This window comes from Martes martes, assembly GCF_963455335.1.
Source record: "Martes martes genome assembly, chromosome: 1".
NCBI classification, from domain to species: domain Eukaryota; kingdom Metazoa; phylum Chordata; class Mammalia; order Carnivora; family Mustelidae; genus Martes; species Martes martes.
Genome location: NC_137888.1, coordinates 64,714,743 through 64,740,314, shown reverse-complemented (window position 1 = coordinate 64,740,314; position 25,572 = coordinate 64,714,743). Strand labels below are relative to the sequence as shown.

General features: G+C 44.8%; 1 protein-coding gene across 1 annotated transcript; it reads left to right on the top strand.

Moving 5' to 3' along the window:
* Nucleotides 1–800: 800 nt before the first annotated feature.
* B4GALT4 (beta-1,4-galactosyltransferase 4) lies at nucleotides 801–18,875 on the top strand. Its single transcript, XM_080813173.1, has 6 exons — nucleotides 801–1,202; nucleotides 4,645–4,877; nucleotides 7,353–7,540; nucleotides 12,896–13,018; nucleotides 14,947–15,051; nucleotides 17,962–18,875. The coding sequence occupies exons 1-6, from the start codon at nucleotides 950–952 to the stop codon at nucleotides 18,092–18,094; spliced, it is 1,035 nt and encodes a 344-aa protein (XP_080669299.1). The 5' UTR covers nucleotides 801–949; the 3' UTR covers nucleotides 18,095–18,875.
* The last annotated feature ends 6,697 nt before the right edge of the window (nucleotides 18,876–25,572 follow it).

The window sequence follows — 25,572 nt, the reverse complement described above, 5'->3', positions numbered from 1 at the left end:
TTGCCCTCACCACCAACCTGTTGGGATGTGCCCTGTGCCAGTGCCTCGTTGTGAATGTAACATTTATAGCTGAAACAGCCTTGATTTTTATTGCCTGCTGTTGAGGAACAAGTTTTTCTAGCTGTCACAGAGAAGAGCTTTTGTCTTTTTCCTTATTTCCTCTTTGGGTCAAAATATAAGATTTTACATGTTATTAACCTTGTCTTCTTTTTTCTTTTTTTAAGATTTTATTTATTGTTCAGAGAGAGAGAGAGAGAGAGAGAGTGCAAAAGCAAGGGAAATGGTGGAGGGAGAGGGAGAATCTGGTTCCCTGCTGAGAGTGTAGCTTGATTCCGGGCTTAATCCCAGTACCCAGGGATCACGACCTGGGCTGAAGGCAGAGGCTTAACTGACTGAGCCCCCCAGACATCCCTGTCAACTTTATCTTAAAGTTGTGCTAGGAAGGGGCCATTAAAGAAAAAATTGGGAGGGGGCAGTATTTTGGGCTGTGCCCCCCTCAGAGCTGAGGAGGCATTCACGGTCTCTTCTTTACCTTCGCCTCCTGTGTAACATCTGGAAACGCCTTTCTTCTTGGGAGACAGACAGCCTGGGTGGTAACCTGGAGAGAATTCCTGGGATATATAGAAGGTTGGAACCTTCTACCCCTGAAATCTCTGATTTTCTGACCTCTGAGCCCCCGTTGAGTGTTCCCGTTATTGTTAGTCAAGACCCACTGGGAATGGGTTTTTAGTCTCTGCTGGCGTGTATCATTGAGGATAGGATTTCCATGTGAAACAACATGTCTTTGTGATTGCCTTTCAGAGGCTGCTGGAACAGAACTACTGAGCAAAAGTGGGCGTCCTGTCTCTGGTTGTTGCCAAGTTTGCCATCGGCTTGGGAAAGTGGAGCTTGAAGCTTCCCGCCTGCAGTGAAGCAGAGAGAGATACATACTGCTCACAGTGTAACAGACATGGGCTACCTGCTGACTTTCCACCTCTCCTACAAAGTCCGGTTACTGTTGATTTTTCTCCTGTGCCTGACCGTGGTTGGGTGGGCCACCAGTAACTACTTTGTGGGGGCTATTCAAGACATTCCTAAAGCAAAGGAATTTATGGCTAATTTCAACAAGGTCCTGGTTTGGGGGAAGGAAGAAACTCTGACTCAGGAAGACTCCGTGAAAAAAACAGACTTGGATGACTGCCCTTCTGTGTCTCCGCACCTCAGTAAGGCTTTTCGTGTTTTCTTTTTTACAAGTGCTCTGTAGACTTTTTAGTTAAAGTAACATTTATACAGAAAAACACAAAAATCAGCAGTGTGCAGCTTGGTGAAGTTTCGCAAAATAAACCTACGTGTATGATAGGTGTGTAAATTAAGAAATGGAATCCTCTAGAACCCTGGAAATTCTCATGCTTCTTTCAGTCATGACCCTTACTTCAAGATTCCAACACCAGGCATTTTCCTGTTTTTTAAACTTTACATAATCAGAAACAGGCACTGTGGTCTCTCCTGTGTCTGGCTTCTGTTGTTCAGCGTCGTGTGTGTGAGGTATATCCATAGTGCTGTGTGCAGGCCATCTTCCATTATATGAATATGCCCAGTTTTATTACCAAGCCACTGGAGCCTCAGACCAACATGTCAATGGGACTGTATTTAGTTTACAAGTCTGCCAGATGAACTGGGGGCCCGTTGATCTAGGCTGGTGGCTCTGCTCCATGGGTCTCACATTCTTCTCCTGGGATCAATGAGCTAGCCTGGGTCTGTCCTTCTCCTGGCATCCACAGAGCACAGGTGGAGAAATCCACTCCTGTCACATCTGTTAGCATTCCCTTGGCCAAAAGTATAGAGTCAAGAGAATAACCGAGTGGGTTTTTCATGGTTGTCTTTAGTGTTTATTTCTTTCTTTATTTCTTTAATAACGTTCTGATTCCCCTTGGTGTCTTGCCCTTCTGTTTAAATTAACAGCAAGTTGGGGGGTGCCTGGGTGGCTCAGTGGGTTAAGCCTCTGCCTTCAGCTCAGGTCATGATCTCAAAGTCCTGGGATCCAGCCCCTCATCGGACTCTGCTCAGCGGGGAGCCTGCTTCCTCCTCTCTCTCTCTCTGCCTACTTGTGATCTCTATCTGTCAAATAAATAAATAAAAATCTTTAAATTAACAGCAAGTTGGTTTTATTGAACACGTTGATTAGAGAGGGAAAACTCCACAGAGATATTGGAAATAACCCACAGAGATTCTATCAGGCCTCTGATTCTCCAGACTGTCAAAGTGCTTGTAGTTCTCCAAATGGTCCTCTGAGCCTTAAATTGTTTCCTCTTTCCAGAATGCCTTTTCTTAATCTATGACTGCCTGGTGGATTTCTCTTTGCTCATCAAAAAATCCAATTTAGATTACTTCTCTCAGAGAAGTCCATACACTAAAGCAGCCCTCTGTGGGGTGGCTTCTTGCTCTTAGCTGAACGAACGCCTGCAGACCTTCTTTCCTAAATGAATCACGGTCTTGTACCATGTTCCCGTTGGCATACTGCTTCTCTTTAACTCAGTCGGGGAAAAGCCAAAATATTACTTCTGATCATGGAGTCCTGATTGTGTTGTGAGGGAAATTATTCTGCTCACAAGTGATACAAGTTCAGATGGGAGAATGAGTTGTTAAAAGGCAGATCTGACTGTGTTATCTCCCTTGTTCGAAATTCTCACAACATATTTAAAATTTTTTTTTTAATTTTTTATTTACTTATTTGACAGACAGATCACAAGTAGGCAGAGAGGCAGGCAGAGAGAGAGGAGGAAGCAGGCTCCCCACTGAGCAGAGCGCCCGACGTGGGGCTCGATCCCAGGACGCTGGGATCATGACCTGAGCCGAAGGCAGAGGCTTAAACCACTGAGCCACCCAGGCGCCCCCTCACAACATATTTAAACAATAAAAGTGTTCCTAAAAAAAGATGGGCAATGACCTAGTACGGAGGAAGTACCTGGATTGAGAGGGTGACAAAAGTAGTGATGAATTAAGATGGACCAAGAAGGGACAGACTTTGAGAAGATGCTGTGCGCAGGGTGGGGAGACTGATGGAGCAGAAGCAGGCCCTGTAGAAGGTTAGGGCACCTACAGAGTCAAGACAGGGAGAAAGTAAGCAAGGGATCTAAGTTGGTATCAGACCTGTTGCAGGGAGCTCTTTCAAGGGCCAAGAATAGAGGCTTAGGTTCACTCAGATGGTGGGTTTGTTCACAGGCCACATAGGAAGCCTTCTCAACACCATCCCCTCCCAGCAGCTCTGGTAGCTTGCCTTTCACGCAACTCATTTTCTTTTCTTTTTTTTAAGGTTTTATTTATTTATTTATTTGTCAGAGAGAGAGAGAGAGAGAACGAGCGAGCGTACAGAAGCAGGGGGAGGAGTAGAGGCAGAGAGAGAAGCAGGCTCCCTGCCGAGCAAGGAGCCCCGAGACTCAGTCCCAAGACCCTGGGATCATGACCTGAGGCGAAGGCAGCGACTTAACTGACTGAGCCATCCAGGCGTCCCCATGCAACTCATTTTCCTACTGGTGGCTTTTCAGGCATCACTGCCTGCCAGCTCTGTGCCTCACACCTTCAGGAAAGGGTCTTCCTTATGGGCCAGTTAGTCTCTCTAGGCGGCTGGAAGCAGTTATTTGCCCTTGGTGCTGCTGGGCTGAGCCTTTGAACTGCTTTGCGGACCCTGGCACCTAGTCTAGGCAGCCATGGCCAGGCAGGGGTGGTCCCACGGAGCAAGGCATGGGGGCTCACACATTGGGAGGGCGGGTGACTGCCTTGCTCCAGAGAGGCGTGCACAACATGCCAGCATCTTGAGATGTCACAGCCTGAGCGGTGTGTATGGAGTTTCAGAAATGCGCAGCTGAGTTCTCTGACCAGAGTTCTGCCTCCTCTCTCACCAGTCAGTATTCGCTGTTAATTCAGATTGAGGATGAGGGCCAGTGGCTTTGGCCTAATCTGTAAAGCCATGCACGAGGTTGGTTACCATGCATGCCCTTGGCTTTCATCCACTCAGGTTGTGTCCAGACTCACTGGGCAAATGTGGTGTTGGGGGGGCATCTGCTACCATGGCCCGGGGGAGAGTTAGGGAGTTGTGCCTACATGCTGCTGTTGGGTGAGGCGTGAGCCTGGTTGCTGTTTCCTTTCGTGGTTTTACCTTCAGTGAGCTAGGATAGCTTCCTGGAGCTCAGGGACAGAGTGGGAGAATGGCCTTGCCCATGAGCTTGATCCCATGGAGTGCTCCTGATTTGTAAGGGACTTTACCCTCCTTTGGAATTTTGAGAAGGGAACAAGGATTTGAGCAATTTGAAGTTACTTAGTCTAGTCCTGACCTCTGCTCTTTACCAGAGCCATGGGGACAGAATGCCATCTCCCCCTCACAGATGAGTCACAGACCCAGAGTTGGTTACCCAGCCACAAGAGAATGCTCTTATGTGTTATTTACTTCCTTTTGCAGCTGGGAACCTGGGTCACATGACTCTGGTTACAGTTCATGAACTTTAAAGAACGAGCCTTTAAAGTAATAGTAATAAAAGCCAGCACTCCTCTGGTCCTCACGGTGTGGCCATATAGTGTTCTAAGTGCATTATGTAAGTGCTCATGTTACCCCTGTCAGCCCTTGATGAGATAGCCACTGTTATTTCCTGTGTTCTGTTTCTACTGCAGAGGGCCCGAACAAACTCGTTTTCAAACCAGACCTCACTCTGGAGGAAGTGGCGGCAAAAAATCCCCAAGTACACAGAGGCCGGCATCACCCTGAGGAATGTAAGGCCTTACAGCGGGTCGCCATCCTCATTCCTCACCGGAACAGAGAGAAACACCTGATGTACCTGCTCGAACACCTTCACCCCTTCCTGCAGAGACAGCAGCTGGACTATGGCATCTACGTCATCCACCAGGTGAGTGGTCTGGTCTGCCCTCCCTCCCATCCTCCTCTCTCTGGGATGAGACTGAGGGACTTGGCCATTTGTGTCTCTTGGGTAAAAGGAGCGACAAACTCATCAAAGAACAGGTCTCCTACCTCACTTATCCATGAAAGGAGTAAGGGAAATTCTTGTCTCTGAGTGTGGAGTAATCAGACTAAATGCTGGGAAATTTTACTGCTGCTTAAATAAACCTCTGGAGGAAGTCTGTTTTGTTTAGTTTTGTTTTGTCTCATTTCGTTTTTTGTGTGTGAGCCCTTCCATGTGGGCCAATGACCGCCCGAAGATTTTCCCTGGAGATTTGCCTTATATTTCCTCCTGCCTTTGCTATATACTACGTGATGAGATGTTGGAATTGTTTTTCATTATTGAGCATGGCTAATCAGTGGGGATCTAGGCAGAGGATCTGACAGATTACCGTGTTAATAGCCATGGGGTTCTATAACTGTCTCCATCTTTCTGCCTATAACTTGTATTATATAAAACAGATATGTTTAGTTTTCACTTTCTTGACTCCCTTATTTGGCTTCCTGAAGCATGATTCAGTAGGAGCACAGTCAGTGATAAGCTAGGGTGCTTTTGAAGAATTTAGCTCTAAGTAGAGAGGCCGATGCAGATGCCTGTATTTGGTATTAATGTTTATTGAAATAAGAGGCATCAACTTAAATACCCATTTCTAGCTTTCCCAGATTGTCCCACACCATTCAAATAATTCCCTTCAAACCCTCACAAATGCCAAAAGTGTAAGCAAAATCATTCACTACATATTTAATGTTTCATAACTGGTTGTATTTGTTTTAGGAAACCTTTGACAAGTCAGAGGATATAATTTTGCTATTAGTGGATTACAATTTTTAAAAAAGATTTTATTTATTTATTTATTTATTTTGAGAGAGGAAAGCAAGCTCACACATGGGAGGTAGGTAGAGAGGGGGTGGAGGAGAGAGAGAATCTCCAGCAGATCCCTTGCTGAACACGGAGCCTGAAGTCAGACTCAATCTCAGGACCCTGAGATCATGACCTGAGCTGAAGCCAATAGCTGGACACTTAGCTGACTGAACCACCGAGGCGCCCCATAATTATTTTTCTTTTTAACACTGTTGTTCATTCTCAGGTCTTACTCAGGACAGCAACCCCCAATGTACAGTATATTTGTGACTAGAAAAATATGTCTGCTTAGTGTTACTCTTTTCAGGAAAATACTTTAGTCACTTTTGAGAACTGCCTATATTTTCTTTATGATAAACCGCTTATTAAAGTGGAATTTATTCTTAAGGATTATGATCCACACAGCCATGAGAAAATTAATCCTGTAAAATCTTCTTCATGCTGTAGCTTTGTTCATATTGCTGTTTGAATTGTATTCTCTTCTTACCCAGTGATGAATCCCTTCTATGAGGTCACTATGAGGATTGCCTTTTTTTTTTTTTTTTTAAGATTTTATTTATTTGAGAAAGAGAGAGTGAGAGCAAGCTGGGGGGTGGGATGTAAAGGGAGAGGGTCAAGCAGGCTCACCGCAGGGCTCCACATGGGGCTTGATCCCAGGATCTTGACATCACGACCTGGGCCAAAATCAAGGGACTGACACAACTGACTGAGCCACCCAGGTGCCCTGAGGATAAACTTCTGCAATTAAGGATTAAAATAGGCTTCTCTTACACTGATTCCAAGAAACTTCTAAATAGCTTAGAAATACTAGTGATAACCTCTGTTTATAGGTCCAGATTTATTGGTCTTTTCTGGTAAGCAACGACTCTTGGAAGCTTGGTGTAAATTTGTTACATACGGTAAGATTGGGATCAGCTGGAAGGTAGTAAAGCAGTGATACTAATTGGCATGACTTGTATATAAAAATGGTTTATACTTTTATGTGGAATAAATAAATGTATGTTTTTAAAAATTTTTTGAGTTATTTTTATTTGTAATTTAAAACCATGACCTTTTTTAAAATTATGAAATATACATAAAATTTAGTATCTTAACTTTTTTTCCCCCTCTGATCAGATGATTTTAGTGAGGGGCTTCAGGGCAAGGTCAGTGGGCTGGGAGAACGATGAGATCCGATGTCTTCAGCCCTGCCAGGATTTTACCCCGGTTCACAGTCACTAAAAGTGCATCTTAACTATTTTTAAGTATATAGTTGAGTGGTGTGAAGTATATTCACATTATCATGTAACCAGTCTCTAAACATTCCTCACCTTGCAAAACTGAAACTATGTACCCATCCAACAACAATTCTCCACTTCAAGGCATGTTTGTCACTTTGGAGATATAAGTATATATGAAAAAATGCAAAAAAAAAAAAAAAAAGAAACAAATGGTTTTTATTGTTACTGCATCAGATCTTTACTTGGGAAAAATAATTCCAGCTCCTGCCTCAGAGCTGGAGAGGGGCACAGTGTGAAACCTTAATCTCTTCTGCTTTCTAAGTTTTAATTTCTGCATCTGTAGGCTGGAAGTAAAAAGTTTAATCGAGCCAAACTCTTGAATGTGGGCTATCTAGAAGCTCTCAAGGATGAAAATTGGGACTGTTTTATATTCCACGATGTGGACCTGGTGCCTGAGAACGACTTGAACCTTTATAAATGTGAGGAGCAGCCCAAGCATCTTGTGGTCGGCAGGAACAGCACAGGGTACAGGTAAGCAGGAAGGCGGCGGCGCCCATGGCTTGCTCAGGCTGAGAAGCTCTCTCCGTTGTCATCAGGGCTGTGTGGGACATCGCAGGAAAACAAGGAATAGGAAAAATGATCCATGACCCATCACTTAAGTTCAGAACAGGAATCACAAGGGTCTTGGCAGAGGATGAAAGACGCAGGGAAAGAGCAGGAGAGGGAAGGCTGTCCAAGCATTGCAAATGACAGCCAGCCCCGCCCACAGCACCCCGTCATGGAACTTCTGCCAGGAAGTCCACGCTGAGTAGAACTCAAGTTACTTGCGTGGCTATCCCTGACTTCCCCTCCCAGGAGGCGACAAGAGTGTGCCCCTTTACGTCAACTATTGGGCCTCTGTTGTGAGACTGTGACGTTTCTTTTTCAGACTGTGGCATCTTCCCAGGGTTCTGAGGGAGAACGGGGAGGGGCATGGCCACAGACTAGTCTGTTCAAGGGCCAGGACTCCCAGGACAAGTTTCTGACTCTCAAAGCCACTGTGAGAATTGCTTAGGTCACATTTTTCTTCTTTTTTTGGGCAAGATTTATTTATTTATTTGACAGATAGTGAGCACAAGCAGAGGGAACAGCAGGCAGAGAGAGAGAGAGAGAGAGAAGCAGGCTCCCTGATGAGCAAGCAGCCCCATGTGGGATTCGATCCCAGGACCCTGGTATCATGACCTGAGCTGAAGGCAGACGCTTAACCAACTGGGCCACCCAGACACCGCAGGTCCTATCATTCCTGTCTTCACTTCTGCCCCCTGTCTTCAGCAGAGGCTTAGCTGTTTTTCAACTTACTTCATACCAGTTCCTATTCAAGCACAACCAAGAAGAAATGATGACCAAAAAAATTCTCCATAAATGAAACTGTATGTTTGCTTATGTGTGTGCATGTTTCCCCATCTGCTTGCCCCAGGCCCTGCCGTTCCAGTGTGCTCATGTCTGTGGTGTTTACTGTGCTGGGGGCCATGAGACCAGTTTGAATAAGGCTGGTGCCTGCCCCCAGAGAGCTCGCTGTGGTGCGCTGGTGCGGGGGACACCAGCTGCCATGGAGATGCATCGGTTTTACACTTCTGCCAATCCAGCTGTAAACAGTTGGTCATGATGGGGAGAGAGGAGGAGGCAGGGAGAGAATTATGCAATTACAACCCAGGAGATTGCACCGTTGTCTACTCCGGGAAGGGAGCGTGAGATGGAAACCACGAAATCCCTTGATAACGCACTTAATCTGAGTTGCCATGCTGCTCAAATTGTGTAGGTCACTTTGGACTCTAAGAAATCTCTAAGCGTAACATCACAAGTAATTTTTGCCTTAGGCGCTGACTTCAAACCGAGTCCCCGTGTGAACTGTGGGATAGAAACAAATACCTAGAACAAGCTACGGTGAGTGAGCACACAGGGTTTTAATAAAGAAACACCTACGGAAGGGTTTAAAGCTCTTCCCCAGGGAATGTGGCCCCTTCATTGTGTGTGACAATGGGAGCTTCCTAGCAGAGTTCTAAGACCTGGAAAAGAGAGCGCATGGCATGGTTTTGGGGGAAATGCAGGTAGTTTATTAGTGCTCAAACATGAATGTCTGGGATGGTGGAGGGAGGAGGGGCAAAGATGGGGGTAGGCAGGGGCTGGATTAGGCAAGCCTGGTTCAGGCAGCTAAGGAATTTGAATTTCTAATGGAGGGGACTGAGGGGCTTCTGATACCTGGATACAGCTAGAGAATGAGCGGAGGAGCTCAGTGCAGCTGGCCTTTAGTGTACTGGGTGGAGCAAGGCAGAGGGGAGAAGCTGAGACAGGAGATGCCATGCTTGTAAGAGAATTGCAGGAGTTTTTCCCTTGAGGAATTTTATCATGATCCTTACCTGGAGATTTTGCTTTCTGGTCTCCTTGAGCCACTTGTGCATGAAAGAAAGCAGCCTATTATATCGGGGACCTTGGTGCTTTCAGAAGCATGTCAACAGTCTACATAAAATTAGTAAGATTATCACCATGTATAACACAGAACACCTGTACTTTGGACCTTCCATAGATAACTTCCTGTGGCCCAGTTCTTTCTACACATTTGTGTTGAGAAATTACAACCACACAGGATTGTTTTTGTTGTTTATTTTTGGAGTGCAGATACGCAGGATTGTTTAAAGGATTTTTATTCGGATTCTAGATTTTTTTTTTTTTAATGCAGCTGGACCACAAGAAACTGAGTTCTTGGGTCTCCTGCTGGAAATTAATTTTGAGTAAAACTTCAGTTGCCACAGTCAGCAGTTTCATTATATGTTGCTCACTCTAAAAACAGCCCCTGTGTGAATCTTGGTATTTGATTTGCTACTGTCACTGGCCAGACATTTCCTTTGTAACTAGATACCAGAAAGCCTTTCTGTTCTTTGAGTAACTGGCAGGGTTTTCTTAATATGAATCAGGTGATTGAGTGTGTCTCCTCTTTTGATCTGGACGTAGGCAGCTCTGAACCAAAGCCATGGCCTTCTTTTAGAAGCTGAAAAATATCTTATTTGTAGATCAGAGTTCTAATATATTTCCTATTTTAATCTTTGATTCTGTTTTAACTTCTCCGGTCCCAGTTGTTTGTCATTTCTATTTTTCTACTTTATCGTATGTATCGTGTAAACCGCCTCATCCTGTGTGGCCCAAGTAATGGAGGAGTTGCCCTTACCCCCTCCCCTACTCCTTACCTTTGCTATTTTGGGCAAAATCCCTCTGGTTACAGGCAGCTAAACGTCTGCTCTCTTGGCCACTATGTTCCACTGGGTCACAGAGCTTGAAACACGTGATTTAATCTTTAAACAGCCACCCCATGAGTGTGATGAGAAGTGCAAGAAAAGTTTTCACTTCACCCACACACACAGGAAAGAACTTACAGGAACCTGCCCCCACTGTCTCAGACTCTGATGAGGCCAGACGTAAATCTTGTTTATCTCACTGACTATGGATCAGTGATGAGGCCTTGGACCAGCCTGCCACACATTTGACTGCCAAGAATTGCTTTGGTACCTGACTGCTTTGTGCAAGGATGCTGCTGTTATTTTAGGGCTATATTTCCCCCACCTTTGGGCCTTACAGCCCTTTAAAAATAAATAAAACTTCTGGGCCAGTTAAGTGGTTATGCTTTTCCCGATAAGAAGAAAAACCAAAAGCAGGGATCGACAAACACGTAGACATTTGCCATTTAAGAAACAGCTGAGAAACTGAGAGTTCCTCACCCTTCTTTCAGTCTGGTGTCCTTGTTTGCCTCCCACTGTGACTACATGGCTCTCCGGGTGCTCCCAGACAGCCTGCGTTCATCTCTCTCTTCACTCGTCCTCATGGTGTTCTGGCCATAGGAGTTTCCCCATGTTCCTGCCCGTTGAACCCTCGCAGGCCCACCTGCCGCCACTGCATGGCATCACCTTCCTTAGGACCCTGATGACCCTCGTGTCTTGTGTTAGACTGGAAGCTCTTTCAGGGCAGGGCCCCGCTGTTCCTGTGTCTAGCTCACCGTCTTGCACACAGTGGCTGGTGGTTACTTAATCAATCACCGTCAGGTCAGTAATGGTTGTTTGCTCCTGGTGACCCATCATGGGTGCCTGGCAGACTGTGTCTGGGCAGTGCTGTTCCTCAGTGTCCTGATGAAGCTGCTGGTCTGCAGGGCCTTGAGGATGCCTTCCCAGGGGCGCCTGGGTGGCTCAGTCTGTTAAACGTGGGCCTTCAGCTCAGGTCATGATCCTCCGCATCGGGCTCCCTGCTCATTGGGGAGCCTGCTTCTCTCCCTCTCCTTCTTGCTCATGCTCTCTCTTGCTATCTCTCTCTCTCTCCCTCCCCCTCCTCAAATAAATAAATAAAATCTTCAAAAAAAAAACAAAAACAAAAAAACCACCTTCCCAGTCAGAGGCCAGCAGCCATGGCAACAAGTCAGAGCAGCCTGTGCCTTGGCCAGTAACAGCTGCCTTCTGAGCACTTTATTCCTGTTGCTTAATTTAAGTTGTTGTGATACCGTTTTCTAGGATTTTAGGTTGAGGGGTTACAAGTAAATCTATTTCCATTGTGGGTTAAGCAGACCCTCCCCATTTATACTCAGAACACAGAAGCGAACAGCTGAACGACAGATTAGCCTTTGAGACTCACACCTGTTCCATAGCAAGTGTCTGTCTATGTGCTTATTGATCTTTCCTTTTGGTTTTTCTTATCTGGGAAAACAGAAATATTTAATTGGTCGTGGCACACTTTGAACTGAAGTTAATTCAAATTAGAAATCCTCCATATGTTTGTATCTTTTTATTCAGTAACATCCACGTTACTAAGGTGCCTACCTTTGCATTTCTGGATTGTTACAGTGTTAAATTCACATGTTGCCTTTTTGCTCAGGTTTGCTCATTTGTCCACCAGTCCTCCATCAGAAACCCGTATGACTGGGAGATGCTCTCTGCCCCGTTACTCCTGCTGGTCTCTTCCCCATCCCCTTTTTCTTACTGGTCTCTGCACAACTCTACCCTTTGCACTCTCCTCCTCTTACCTACTGTGTAGTCTTTAGGCAATTTCTCCTGCTCCTATAGCTTCACCCACCACCTCTGGACATCTTAGTTCCAAAGCCATATCTGCAGCCACTCTTCTCTTTGGGACTTGGATCCTATATCCTTTTGCCCACTAGCAAAAGCACCAGGGGTATCTCAAATTCAAATTAAGCTTACCCAAAACATAATCTACTGTCTTCCTCTTACTGTTCCATGCACTCTATTTCTGTTGAAAAACTGTATCCTGTGTCTTGTAGCCCAAGCCAGAAACCTCAAGATGGCTGAGGTGCGTTGGCTTCTCCAGGTCTCGGAGATGGAACTTCCCATGCACAGAAGTGGAGTTTGCACACAAAGTGTGTATAGGAGCTATCTCTTCTCCACCCCACCCAGCCAAAAAAAGTAAAAGTGAAAAACCAGTATATTCATTAGGGCATTCATTCATGCTGAACCTGGAGGGAGCCTCAGGATCCTTCCTGACCCAGTGTCCTCGGCCACCATCACTCCTTACTGGTTTGGCGCATGAGGTGAAATCTGTCATTCAGCTCTGATGTTGTTGTACGTGTTTACAGGTACCTCTGCAGACCTCTGCACACAAACATTCACAGTCACAGGAGGGGAGCACTTTGCTTAGTGAGCAGATGGGAGCATTTATTTAGGCAGAGGAAAGGGGGGCAGGAAGGCCAGGAACGCTGGGAGGTGGAGGTCAAGAAGGAGTGGATGGATGAAAATGTGTGGTCTTCAGCGTGTTCCTAGGATGCTAGCCCTGACACGAGAGACTTCTGAAGAGTGTGTGGAGAACAAAAAGGCCTTGTGCTAATGTTACCGTTATTTCTCCTCTCTTCTTCTCCAGGTTACGTTACAGCGGATATTTTGGGGGTGTCACTGCCCTCAGCAGAGAGCAATTTTTCAAGGTGAATGGATTCTCTAACAACTACTGGGGATGGGGAGGCGAAGACGATGACCTCAGACTCAGGTGAACAACAGGGGCAGGTCCCCTTCACGGGGCTCTGCTATCACTGGTGGCTCTAGAAACCTACGTTTACAGAGAGTTCCTATAGATGCCAGTCCGGGAGGCCATGAGGCCGCAGAATCGGGCGTGAAGGGGGGGTAGGAGAGGGCAGCCTGGCCCAAATTGCTGTTTGCCACTGGCAGCTCAGCTCGTTTGTTTTTGGCTCCTGGGAGCGTTTAGGGGCCAGAAATGTTGATGGAGGTTTCTGGACTTGCTGATGGGTATTACTTCCTGAGACAGAGTCCAAGATTCTGCCAAACTGTAATTTGAGGAAAATGGCCAGAGAGTCTGTTGTAAGCCATGCTTTTCCCCAGACCCAAGGGAATCCTGGCACAGTTCTCCATTTCCAGAGCAGAGAGTGCCAACAGCTTGTGAGGAGTGGCACCCCCAGGCTCAGGCCAAGATGTCCTTTCGTGCTTAGGCCTTAGCCAGCCTCATGCACCGGGAGCAGCTGCTGGCCTCACCCAGATTTTCTTGGACTACTTTCTGCTCTGGGGGGCTCAAGGGAGCATGTCTGGCCTCTTCTCTTAGCTCACCCACCCCCTTGTCTTGGGTGTTGTGATTAGATAGTTATGGGTATCCCTAGCTCCCCAAATTAAGTATACAAGAGCCTGAGGCTAGTATCTTCAGACTTCTAATGAAAGGCCTTTAGGGCTGTTAGGAGACCCCCCCCCCCTTCCTCCTACTGTTGCCTCTTAGAAAGGAAATTTCTTAGCTGGGGTTCTGAATTAATAGATGTGTGACTGCCAGAAACTTTCCATAGCTTTAGTATGAAGACACCATGGTTCCATGTTGGTCTTGTTTCCATGGCTAGGCTGAGAGTCTCTGGAATGTTTCTGGCAGGAGAGAATGGGTTTCCCTCACGAAAGGCTCTGTAGGAATAGCCTTAGGGATGGGCATCAGGACTTTATGGCCCAGCCCATCAGCAGCCTGTATGGCCTTGGCTTATGAAGTAGACAGAGGGCACCTGATGGGTTTCAGGGCAAGAGTAGCAAGGACTAGAGATCAACAGTATCCACCATGTTCCCCAGATCCACTTCACTGTCCAGATGGGATGCGTAATAGACTTTTGCACATTTCATGTAACTTCACTATCTTGATCCTCCTCAGCTGCAAGGTAGAGGGGAGACCCCAGTTTTGCTTTCATTTGAGGAAAACATTCTGACCTCCAGAGTGGTTCTTGACTGATGTTATGAATAAACACCAATGATTTGAACCTAAAAGTTGGCTAAGATTTATTTACTAAGCATTAATTTACTCACCCAGACAACGGGCACCAGCCTTCTTTGCACTTCTGTATCACATTACTGTTTGCAAAGCGTGTTCCGTGGAGACTGTTTGATTTGGGCCTGTCATAACACCCCTATAACACCATTGCCGTTTTACAGAGAAGCAGTCAAGACCCGGAATCACGAACTGACTTACCCAGATTGTAAAAAACAAATTCTAGATTTATACCTGTGTTTGTTGGCTTATAAGCCTGGGACCTTAAATGGTCATTACTTTCTTTGCTAAAAAAGGAAACGCTAAGTAAATTAGGCATCCAGAGAGACTGGATTCTCCAGAGAGACTGGATTCTCCTATTTGTTATGATGTTTTAAAAAAATTAGAATGAGTACTTTCTCAGGTGTTTTGGAAAGTGACAAACTATAAATTGACACATCTCCTTTGTATCCCAGTAGTAAATGTTAAATGTGATTCTTTATGGACTTTACTGCCTGAGGCCCCAAATCACAAGAAGTCTTTTTTTTTTTTTTTTAATCCTAGTGATCAAACTCTGTGTGACTCTGTGTGTGTGCATATGTGTAAATTTTGTAAATGATTTTTGTTAAGTGCCTGGTGATAGATAAGTAGGATAGACTTAAAAAAAAAAAATTCTGCTATTCTTCTAGGGTTGAACTTCATAGAATGAAAATAATCCGGCCAATGCCTGAAGTGGGTAAATATACCATGATCTTCCACACTAGAGACAGAGGCAATGAAGTGAATATAGAACGGTAAGTCCTGCATTCACATGCCTGTCAGGCACCTGGTTAGTGTCTTTTGTCGATAAGGACTCTGTGGAATTTGATCAGATGAGTCCATTTATTTTGTTCAAAGCTTTTTATTAAGGTTATTTCGAACAGACACAAAAGTAGAGGGAATGGTATATTGAACCTTCACATACCACATACTTAGCTTCAGTAGTTACCAACTGTTCTCTCTTCCTTTTCCGACCTTCTTCCCCTCCCCCCACTAGATTTTTAAAAGCAAATCAAATATCACAGCATTTTATATGTAAATACTTCAGTGTACATCCTTCAGTATAAAAAGTCTTAAAGAACCACTGTAGCATCATACCTAAAACAAGATTAACAATACTTACTCAAGATCATCAAATATCCAGTTAGTGTTTGGATTTCCCTGATTATCTCATAAAATTTTTTCCCCCTTAATGGTTGGTTCATTCAGATCAGGATCTAGACAAGGTCCACACAGTGCATTTGGATGATCTCTCTGAAATATCTTAATCTGCAGATTACCTCTCCCCTACTTTTTTGCCCTTGCATTTTATTTGTTGAACAAACCGGGTCATTTGTCAGATGGAATTTGCTACCTTGTGGATCTTGTGAATGGCATCCCAGCAGTAAAACTTCATATGTGCCTCTGACTTCTACATTCCCTTGTAAACTGCGAGTTAGATCCTGGAGACTTGAATGGAATTCAGTACTATTTCGGGGGCAAGAACACTTCACCAATGGAGCCACGTAGCTCCTCTTGTATCACCACAGGAAGAAGGAGTGTCTGGTCAGGTCTTTGTGATACTAGCATTGATCTCTGGGTTTAAGTGTTGTCAGCCCCATCCAGGTTCCCCATAGGTACCCAGTGATCTTAGCAGCCATTGGTGCTCATTGCATAAACTTATTATTTAATTAGGATTGTGAAATTCTGATATTCTGTCATGCCTTCTGCATTGATTAGATAGATTTTTCTGCAAAGTAGGACTTCCCTTCTTCATCTGTTTGAGTATACCAGGGTATGGTTTTCACAGAAAAGGTAGAATGAAGGTGAAGAATCAGTACCAATTTTTCAGTTTTCAAAATGTTGAGTTGCTCTTTCCTAGCATCCTTCAGGATGTAGTTAATATTCTTTTCAGTGCCCAGTTTGTCTCATCTTTGGCGAGTGGCATCTTTTTTGAGCTGACTCCTTGATCCTTTGACATAAATACACTAGTTTTGAGAGCTTCCTTTCCTGTGCTCCTGTGTGATGAGCTGTTCTAGGCTTATCCTGTACTTCTCATGCTCCAGGAATTGGCCCTTTCACCGAAGAATCCTGGCAGATAAGCCATTTCTTTTTGGGACAATAGTTGAAGAATCTACAGTTCTTTGTTCTGATTTTTTCTTCTAAATTTTAAAACTATATTAAAGTGCTTTTAGCCTTTTTGTTGGAATCTACATTTTAAAACAGTATTAAAATATCAAAGGGCCTTGTTAGAGTTTATATTTTAAAACAATATTAAAAAGGCTCTTAGCCCTTTTTTTTTAAGAATCTGTGACTTTAACAAAACTTCCATTTTCCATGTGTCTTTCTAGTGTTTGTCCATAGGGGTGCATTTTTTTTCTTTTAAATTAAAAAAAAATAATTATTATTATGGAATAGATCCGAAAGAATACTTAAAATTGTTTGAAAAGTGTGAAGATTCTTGATGCAATGAACAGTTTAGTGTCCTCCACCCAATTTATTTATTTTTTAAAAATATTTTTATTTATTTATTTGACAGAGAGATAGAGAGCACAAGTAGGCAGAGCATCAGGCAAAGGGAGAAAGAGAAGCAGGCTCTCTGCTGAGCAGGGAGCCTGATGGAGGACTCAATACCAGGACCCTGAGATCATGACCTGAACCGAAGGCAGATGCTTAACCGACTGAGCCACCCAGGCCTGACCACCACCCCCAACCCAATATATGTTTGTTACCCGTGTAACCTCCCCAATCCCATTTCCTCCTCCTACCCCAAAAGGTCTGAAAAATTTCTGAATTTTTGTGATAAATACTTGTGATAATGATAATTACTTCTGCTGTTTCTTTGTTGTTGTTTTCCCATAGGTGTGTATCCCTCTACAAAAGATTGTTTAGTTTTTTCATGTTTTCCAATTTTATATACATGAAATCATACTGTATTAGTTTTCTCTGACCCTGTTGAGTTCAACATTGTGTTTCTGATCTCCGACCACATTGATACTGTAACCGGAATGTATTGCTTTTCATCCAGAGTTCCCGGAGACCAATTCAGTTCACCTCCTGCTCCACTCCTGGCACTCAGGGGCTTCAGCCATGCAATTGCTGCTGCTCGTGAAATGCAGCCTGCTATTTTGCATGTCTCTGCATCTTGCACAGGGTGGTGTTCCTGCCTGCATGTCCTTTCTCTCACCTTTCTCCTCCTCTAAGCCTCGGTCATATGTCCTTTCTGTGCACCCATCCCTAGACTCCCTCATGAAGTCAGGTGCGGCTTCATTCATCGTCCTCTGCATATATTCTAACTTTGTTAGAGACTCTTAGGAAAACTGTGTACCCTCCTGCCCACAGACAACAACATGGGAGGTTTCCTAGATACCCTGAAGCTTAGCAGAGGGCCTCTTAGCAGTGGCTGGCACGTATCATATTCGTCAGTGTTACCTGTGTGTCCTTCTGTCCTATAGACTGGGTACATTGGTCCCTAGGGTCTTAACGTGGTATCTGACACATGACCACGCAGTTATCATTGGTGTCCCTTACTTTAGATGGGGAAAATGAACTTTTTGCAGTAGGAAACGCAGCAGGTGCAGTAATTTACAAAGATGATTTTGTCAAATTTGGAGGCAAGGCAAAAAGCAATGGAAATATGTGTTAAATTCTTGCATTACCATTTACATTGTTCTTTTTATCTTTAGGATGAAGCTCTTACATCAGGTATCACGAGTCTGGAGAACAGATGGGTTGACTAGTTGTATTTACAAATTACTCTCTGTGGATTATAATCCTTTGTATACCAACATCACAGTGGATTTCTGGTCTGGTGCATGACCCTGGATCTTCTGGTGACGTTTGGAAGAACTGGATATTTTATTGCAATAATTTTGGACTAGAGACTTTCCCTAGTAGCACACATTAAGAACTGGTCACAGCTAATGACTGAGCTGAATTTTTCCTTTTTGTATTTTCTTAGCAGAGTTCCAAGTAACGGGGACTGTAGAACAGTTGTAAGAAGACAGCTTTCTTGGTTGGTTTGCTCCTGGGGGTTATTAAAGACTGTAATACACATATGTGAAGGGCTGAGTCTACAAAGATTGCTCAAGGGATACCATGAAGACTACTTGAAAACTTGGACTGAAGGAAATTTAAGTTTGAAGTGATCCGTGATGGGATCAGAAAAGCCCACAGGAAATAGGATTGCTGAGTGGTCCAGAGAACCGGAATTGTTCTCATCTGAGGTAGAAAGGTACGAAGTCTATCTGTTTACTCATTTATCCTGCATGATCCTCTGAGAGGAGTTGGGTCCCAGGTGAGAAGGCGGCCCCAGAAGAGAGGAGAAAGGTGAAGAATCAAGATGCTGTGAACTTGGGCATGAATGGCGCAGGAGGACAGTGTCGGAGTGGCCGCCGCCACTGCCGGTCTGTGGCGAGTGTCCCCTGCCCACATATGCCTCCCAGGAATCGCCCAGCAGGACATACGTTATCTACTACTTTTAAAAGTATTTTTGTAAAATGATTTTGTACATGCAGGATATGAATTAGCAGTTTACAAATCACCTATTAACTAGTCATAGATTGAAAATACCTCTGTAGTAAAATAGGAAAAAAAGCTGTGGATGCCCCATCTTGGTTTTTTACTGTCGTTTGAGGCCCATAGGCATGTTCGTTTCACTATCCTTAATCCTCAGCGGTTTAGAAACACACAAATTGGACTGACACCCTCCCCCCTACTCCACTCCTTCTCTTTATCTTTCTGTCCCTTTCTCCTGTTCTTCCTATGTGCAGCCCCTTTGTATAACCGGGTCCAGGCCCGTGGCGGGTATGTCTGCATCTCGTTACCTGGGCCACATCATGCTTTTATCCTCCTCATCCTCTTTTGCCTGCTCCTTTCCTGGTCATCAATGCCAGCTGCAGCAGGGCTGGCCTCCAGAGGCCACACCTGGTTGGGTATAGGATAGGAAGGGGGTGTGGAGGCCAGGGCTCGGAAGCCTTTGATTTGGGGGGAAGATGGGGCTGTGGCACTGACTGGGGTTGTGGCAGTGATTTGGGAGAGGAGCAGCCTGTACTGCTGAGCTTCCTGGGATGGGGGGCAGGGGCATGGGAGGATCATCTCAGGAAGGTAATAGGAGGTGGGTACTGGAATACAGAAATATTCAGAGGTGGATACTCGGATGCAGAACTAATATTGTGTTTGCATGGGTGAACGGACACATAAATAATGTAGATGTGGACGTTCTTCAGCAAGCACTGTGGCTCTGTGCCCCAGGCTCTCCCGATCCATCATTACAATATGACACTTTAATTGTTCAACTTGAACATGAATGAGTGCCAGCCGAGGAGTGTAAATAATGCCCTTCCCGAACAGGGCGAGGGAGGGAAGGAGGGCTTGGGGCTCCCAAGAAAGGCAGCCGTTGCCTCCCAAGTGGGGAAGGAGAATTTGAAAGGAAAATACATTTTATAGACCAGGACAGGTTTACCTAGGGCTGGCCTCATTTACCTTTAACTCAGAAAGGACAAGTAAAAGCTGGTTTTTTTTTTTTTTTTTTTCAGTTAGCAAAGAAATAATGTTGGTTTTCCATCATTTTCCCCCATGCTCTTTTCTGCAGAATCTTGAGCATTCTGCCCCAAATTCTCTTAATTACAATCTTAACTGTTGTGATTGCCAACAGCCCATGCCAGGGATCCCCGGTTCGGAGCTGTGGGTCCCTGGTCATGGTTGGCAGGATAAAGGAAGAGAATATACTGTGTGAAAGGAATTTGAGGATCCATATTTGAGAATTCAGTTTCTTAGTAAATGGAAACAAAATACAGCTCCTATCATGTGGAAATTCTCTGCGTGTTTTCAGCTACTAACAGGCATCTGTGTATTTTGGGAAATGTTTTAGAAACCACTGCTCTATGCCAATTACTGTTTTTCAGGTTATTCTTTTTTAAGATTTCATTTTTTTTTTATTAGAGAGAGAGCATGAGAGAGAGCGAGAGAGTGCATTAGTGGGAGGAGGGACAGAGGGAGAGGGAGAAGCAGACTCCAGGTTGAGCAGGGAGCCCGATGCATGACTCAATCTCAGGACTCTGAGACCATGACCTGAGATGTTTAACTGACTGAGCCACCCAGGTGCCCCCAGGTTATTCTTTCAATCAAGATTCCTCATCATGGGGACACCTGGGTGGCTCAGTCGTTAAGCGTCTGCCTTTGGCTCAGGTCATGATCCCAGAGTCCTGGGATCAACCCCCACATTGGGCTCCCTTCTCGGTGGGAAGCCTGCTTCTCCCTCTCCAACTCCCCCTGCTTCTGTTCCCTCTCACGCTGAGTCTCTCTCTGTCAAATAAATAAATAAAATATTTAAAAAAAAGATTCCTCATCATGCAACTTCCCAGGGTGGAAGAGAATTTTTTATAGACCTTTGCTTATTGCTGTGGTCATCCTGCTTCCCTTCACAGCCAGGCAGAGGAGTTTGGCCTCAAAAGAAGGAATTTTCCCCAGTTCCTGCCCTGTGTGTTTTCACTGTCAACTGCTACAAAGAGGCCAAACTTTTTGAGCTTTGTAGACAGGCCTCCTGTAATTGCTAACGATTGTATGAGCCTGGTCTATTTGGACATCACAAATACATGAACAGCATGCTACTTTACATGTTTTTATTTTATCTCACCCTGCCACTTAGGTTGTTTTTTTTTTTTTTTTTAAATTTTATTTATTTGACAGAGATCACAAGTAGGCAGAGAGGCAGGCAGAGAGAGGGGAAGCAGGTTCTCCGCTGAGCAGAGAGCCCGATGCAGGGCTGGATCCCAGGACCCTGAGATCATGACCTGAGCCAAAGGCAGAGGCTTAACCCACTGAGCCACCTAGGTGCCCCTCAGTTTTGTTTTTTTGTTTTTTTTTTTTTAATTTAATTTTATTTTTTCAGTGTTCCAGATTCATTGTTTATGCACCATACCCAGTGCTCCATGCAATACATGCCCTCCTTAATAGCTACCGCCAGGCTCACCCACCCCCTCCCCACCTCCCCTCCAAAACCCTCAGTTTGTTTCTCAGAGTCCACAGTCTCTCATGGTTCGTCTCACCCTCCGATTTCCCCAATTCACTTTTCCTTTCCTTCTCCCAACGTCCTCCCTGTTATTCCTTATGCTCCATAAGTAAGGGAAACCATATGATAATTGACTCTCTCTGCTTGACTTATTTCACTCAGCATAATCTCCTCCAGTCCTGTCCATGTTGATACAAAAGTTGGGTATTCATCCTTTCTGATGGAGGCATAATACTCCATAGTGTATATGGACCATATCTTCTTTATCCATTCGTCTGTTGAAGGGCATCTTGGCTCTTTCCACAGTTTGGCGACTGTGGCCATTGCTGCTATGAACATTGGGGTACAGGTGGCCCTTCTTTTCACTACATCTGTATCTTTGGGGTAAATACCCAGTAGTGCAAGTGCAGGGTCATAGGGTAGCTCTATTTAATTTCTTAAGGAATCCCCACACTGTTTTCCAAAGCCTGCCACTCAGTTTTATCATGCTGTATGGTGGTGTTTTACACACACTTTATTGATCCTGTTGACTCTTGAGATTAGTAGTGTAGATGAGGAAGTAGAGGTTTTGAACAGTGGGGGACTTGCCAGAAATCTCACAGCTAGTAAATGGCAGGGTCAGGGTATAGACTCAGGTCTTCCGACTTCAAGACCATGACATCATATTGCCATCATCATGGCTTCTCTCATTTTTAAATTTTTTTTTTTGAGGTGGGGGCTTCTTTCATTTTTAAAGGTAGTTTTCCTGTGTGTATATAATATATGTATATTATATATATATGTATATATGTGTATATATATATATGTGTGTGTGTGTATATATATATATATATATATACACCCTGTCCTAACTCCTAGAGGAGTTTGCTATCTTCTGGGATCTAAAAGGTATGTTCCATTCTCGTCTGGTCTTGAAACTTTTTTCCAGACCCCCTCCCTGGTATTTCTGCCCTTAGCCCCCTGACTTTTCACTCAAGCCACTCCTGGACAGGTGTCCTGAGGGACCCCAAATGCTCTGTGAAGGAGCTCTTGGGAGAGAGAAAAGATGTTTTCTGCTATACTCAAAACCTCGACTTTCTCCACGTGTTGTATGTATATACAGTTCCTGGGCAAAGCCATTAACACGTCCTCCTAGACCGAGCATATTCAGTTCTATTTCATAGGTACTTTTTGCCAGTCACATTCCAAACTTTAAGCCTATCCCTTTGTACCTTAGACATTTTAAGCTGTTGCCACCCTCACTGGTGTCAAGCACACTGAAGACCACCTTACACCTGCTGAGAGCGTCCGATAGGTCTCAGACGTATTCACAAAGGAGTGGCTTAAAGTTCCCACAGGGAACAGGACTGTACAGGCAAAGACTCCATTGTTCCATTGATGGCTCTTTTTTTTTTTTTTTTTAAAGATTTATTTATTTATTTATTTATTTGACAGACGGAGATCACAAGTAGGCAGAGAAGCAGGCAGAGAGAGAGAGAGGAGGAAGCAGGCTCCCTGCTGAGCAGAGAGCCCAATGCAGGGCTCAATCCCAGGACCCTGGGATCGTGACCTGAGCTGAAGGCAGAGGCTTTAACCCACTAAGCCACCCAGGTGCCCCCACTGATGGCTCTTGAAGCTGAAAACTCAAAACTGAACCTTGAGTATGTGCGTGTGTATGTGTGTATATATGTGTGTAATTTCGGGCCTTGGAAGAGAGGTTGGCGAAGGATGTGTCATAACAATAACTGAGTGCTTGCTCTGCATTAGCCAAGTTACCTATGTGTGTATGTGTCTGTTTTAACTTTCCAGTAGCCCTGTAGGCACATATGTACTTCCAAGACAAAAACAAATTCAAGTTAAGTAACTTCCAAAGTTGGTAAGAGGAAGAGAGAAGTCTTAAACTCAAGTCTCTCTCCAGTACCTTGTGTCCTCCCACCTTGAATAATATCACATTGTCAGGAGAGGATGAGATTTCTCTGTGAGACCAGCAAGGCAGAGATCTCATTTGTAGTGAGGACTGTAGAAATAATACACAGGACATGAGATGCGTCCGTTAAAATGTCTTATCTTGACAACCCTAGTACATTCTTCTGTGGAGTAGGAGTTTTGCTGAAAAGCTATTACTCCGCTATTGTTGGAGGGTCAGTCCATCTAGACCAGTGGATCTGGTCATCAAGCCTACTGTAATAAATTGAAGTAACGTGACATTAGTTGGCATATTTCCAAAGATTATGGGCCAAGCACAGGCCTTCAGTCCTGACTTACGTCATAACCTTTTTTTTTTTACGTCGTAACTTCTTATTGGGGTCTCATAGCCTGTTGCCATTCTGACGCACTTGACATAACTTACAGAACCCTTCCAGTCCCTTCTGAGGTTAGACCTGTTTTCCTGAAGCAGGTTCCAAGAGGCTAAGTAAATTGCCAAAGTCCTGCAGAACTGGGATTTGGAGCCAGATACCTGACTCCAGAGCTTATGTTCTTTTCTTTTCTTTTTTTTTTTTTTTAATATTTTTTATTTATTTGACAGACAGAGATCACAAGTAGGTGGAAAGGCAGGCAGAGAGAGAGGGGGAAGCAGGCTCTCCGCTGAGCAGAGAGCCCGATGTGGGGTCGATCCCAGGACCCTAGGATCATGACCTGAGCCGAAGGCAGAGGCTTAACCCACTGAGCCACCCAGGTGCCCCCAGAGCTTATGTTCTTAACTAACCAACAAATACACCAAGAGAGGAAATAGGGATGGGCAGTTATCTGGAGAGTGGCTGTGCCCTTCAAAGACCACCCCTCAACACATCTGCAGTTAAATAAGTTGGGATTATGACACTCGGTGAGGGAGAACACACCATAGGGAACCATGAGCTGTCTTAGGAAAAGGGAGTTAGAACCTATTTTAGCATTTGGGTTTCAGTTGGGTCATTTGGGGAGGGCCTAAGCAAACAGGGTGTTCTCCACATTGGACATTGTCAGAAAGCAGGGGCAATTCTGAGTGTGAATGCATTTTATTCATTGGGACTAGCAGGAAAATAGAACTGTAATTGGTAAACTCATAGCAGTCACTTATTTTAGCCAAAGGAGGGTAGGTTTGGTATTTTGCAGGTGGCACGGTGACCTTGTACTTGTGCTTGGACAGAATTAGGAGGTGGGCTCACTTTGCCTCATTTTGTGTGACCTTATCTGAGGTCGGTATTCTGTGAGATTGTTTGCATCCCATAGGATTGTTTATATCTAATGGCCTAGGTATGAGGGCAGCCTAGTTTCTGAATGTCAGGGGCTGCTCTCGTTTTCTTTTTCAGCAGGAACTCCAGGTACAGGCCACAAGAAAAAGAAAGGGTATGATGGCACCCTTTCTCTTTAACCCTAGGATTTGGCTGTTTGTCTCTGAAGTTAAGTCTGTGTGTTGTGTGTGTGTGTGTGTGTGTGTGTGTGTGTGTGTGTGTGTGTTGGGAGTTGGCTGGGCACTGTGGGAAGGGTTGCTTGGAGGAGGGTCTGGGAACTATGCATTTCTCAGCAATGCTACCTGTTCCCAAGATATTTGTACATCTCATTAGATGGGGCCACTCAAGCCTTCTAAAAATGTCACACGTGAAAGCAAACTGCCTAGCTTGCAACTAGTCTTATAGCTTGCAACTAGCCTTCGGCTGGGTTTCTTTTTTGATTCAGCCTCACTCTTGGAAGGTGATAAGAATCTGGGTGTGGTGAAGCAGAAAAGACAAAGGAAAGGAAATATTAGATACAGAAGGAGAAACACTTGTTTAATCAATAGAGATAAGAAAGCAGCTGAGTTTCCAGTTCCTCGGCCCTATCCGCCCTATCGGGCTTGTCAGGGATGGGTGGGGGTGGGGCGGGGTGGAGGTTTGAGAGGGGATTGGATTTTCAAACTCACGTGACCATTATCTGTTCTTGTTCTTCTTCACCAGTAGCCAGGAAGTACCTATCTACTCTTCAGAATCTGAGCCTCTCCGTGTGTTCCAGCTCAGGTAGAAAATAAGTTGTAGGGCTTGCAAACCTGAATAGTAGGCTCGCTCTTTATTTCTCTCTCTCCTTCCCTCCTTCCTTCCTTCCTTCCCTCCCCCTCCTTCCCTTTCTTCCTTCTTCCCTTTCTTTCATTCTAGGTGTATGTATTTATTTTTAAGGGTGGGAGGAAGAGGGAGAGAGTCCTGAACAGACTCCCCCTCCCCCACTAAGCCCAGAGGGGCCTCAATCCCAAGACCCTGAGATCATCGCAGAGCAAAACCAAGAGCCAGCCACCTAACTGAGCCAACCAGGTGCCTCTGAGCAGTAGGCTTTCTGACATTCCCCGTACATAGCC

Bases quoted from the DNA above. Each gene is read 5' to 3' on its own strand.
- B4GALT4 (XM_080813173.1), top strand. From the start codon at position 950: ATGGGCTACCTGCTGACTTTCCACCTCTCCTACAAAGTCCGGTTACTG. The intron at 1,203-4,644 runs GTAAGGCTTTTC...TTTCTACTGCAG, and splicing joins TTCTGTGTCTCCGCACCTCA to AGGGCCCGAACAAACTCGTT. The intron at 7,541-12,895 runs GTAAGCAGGAAG...CTTCTTCTCCAG, and splicing joins AGGAACAGCACAGGGTACAG to GTTACGTTACAGCGGATATT.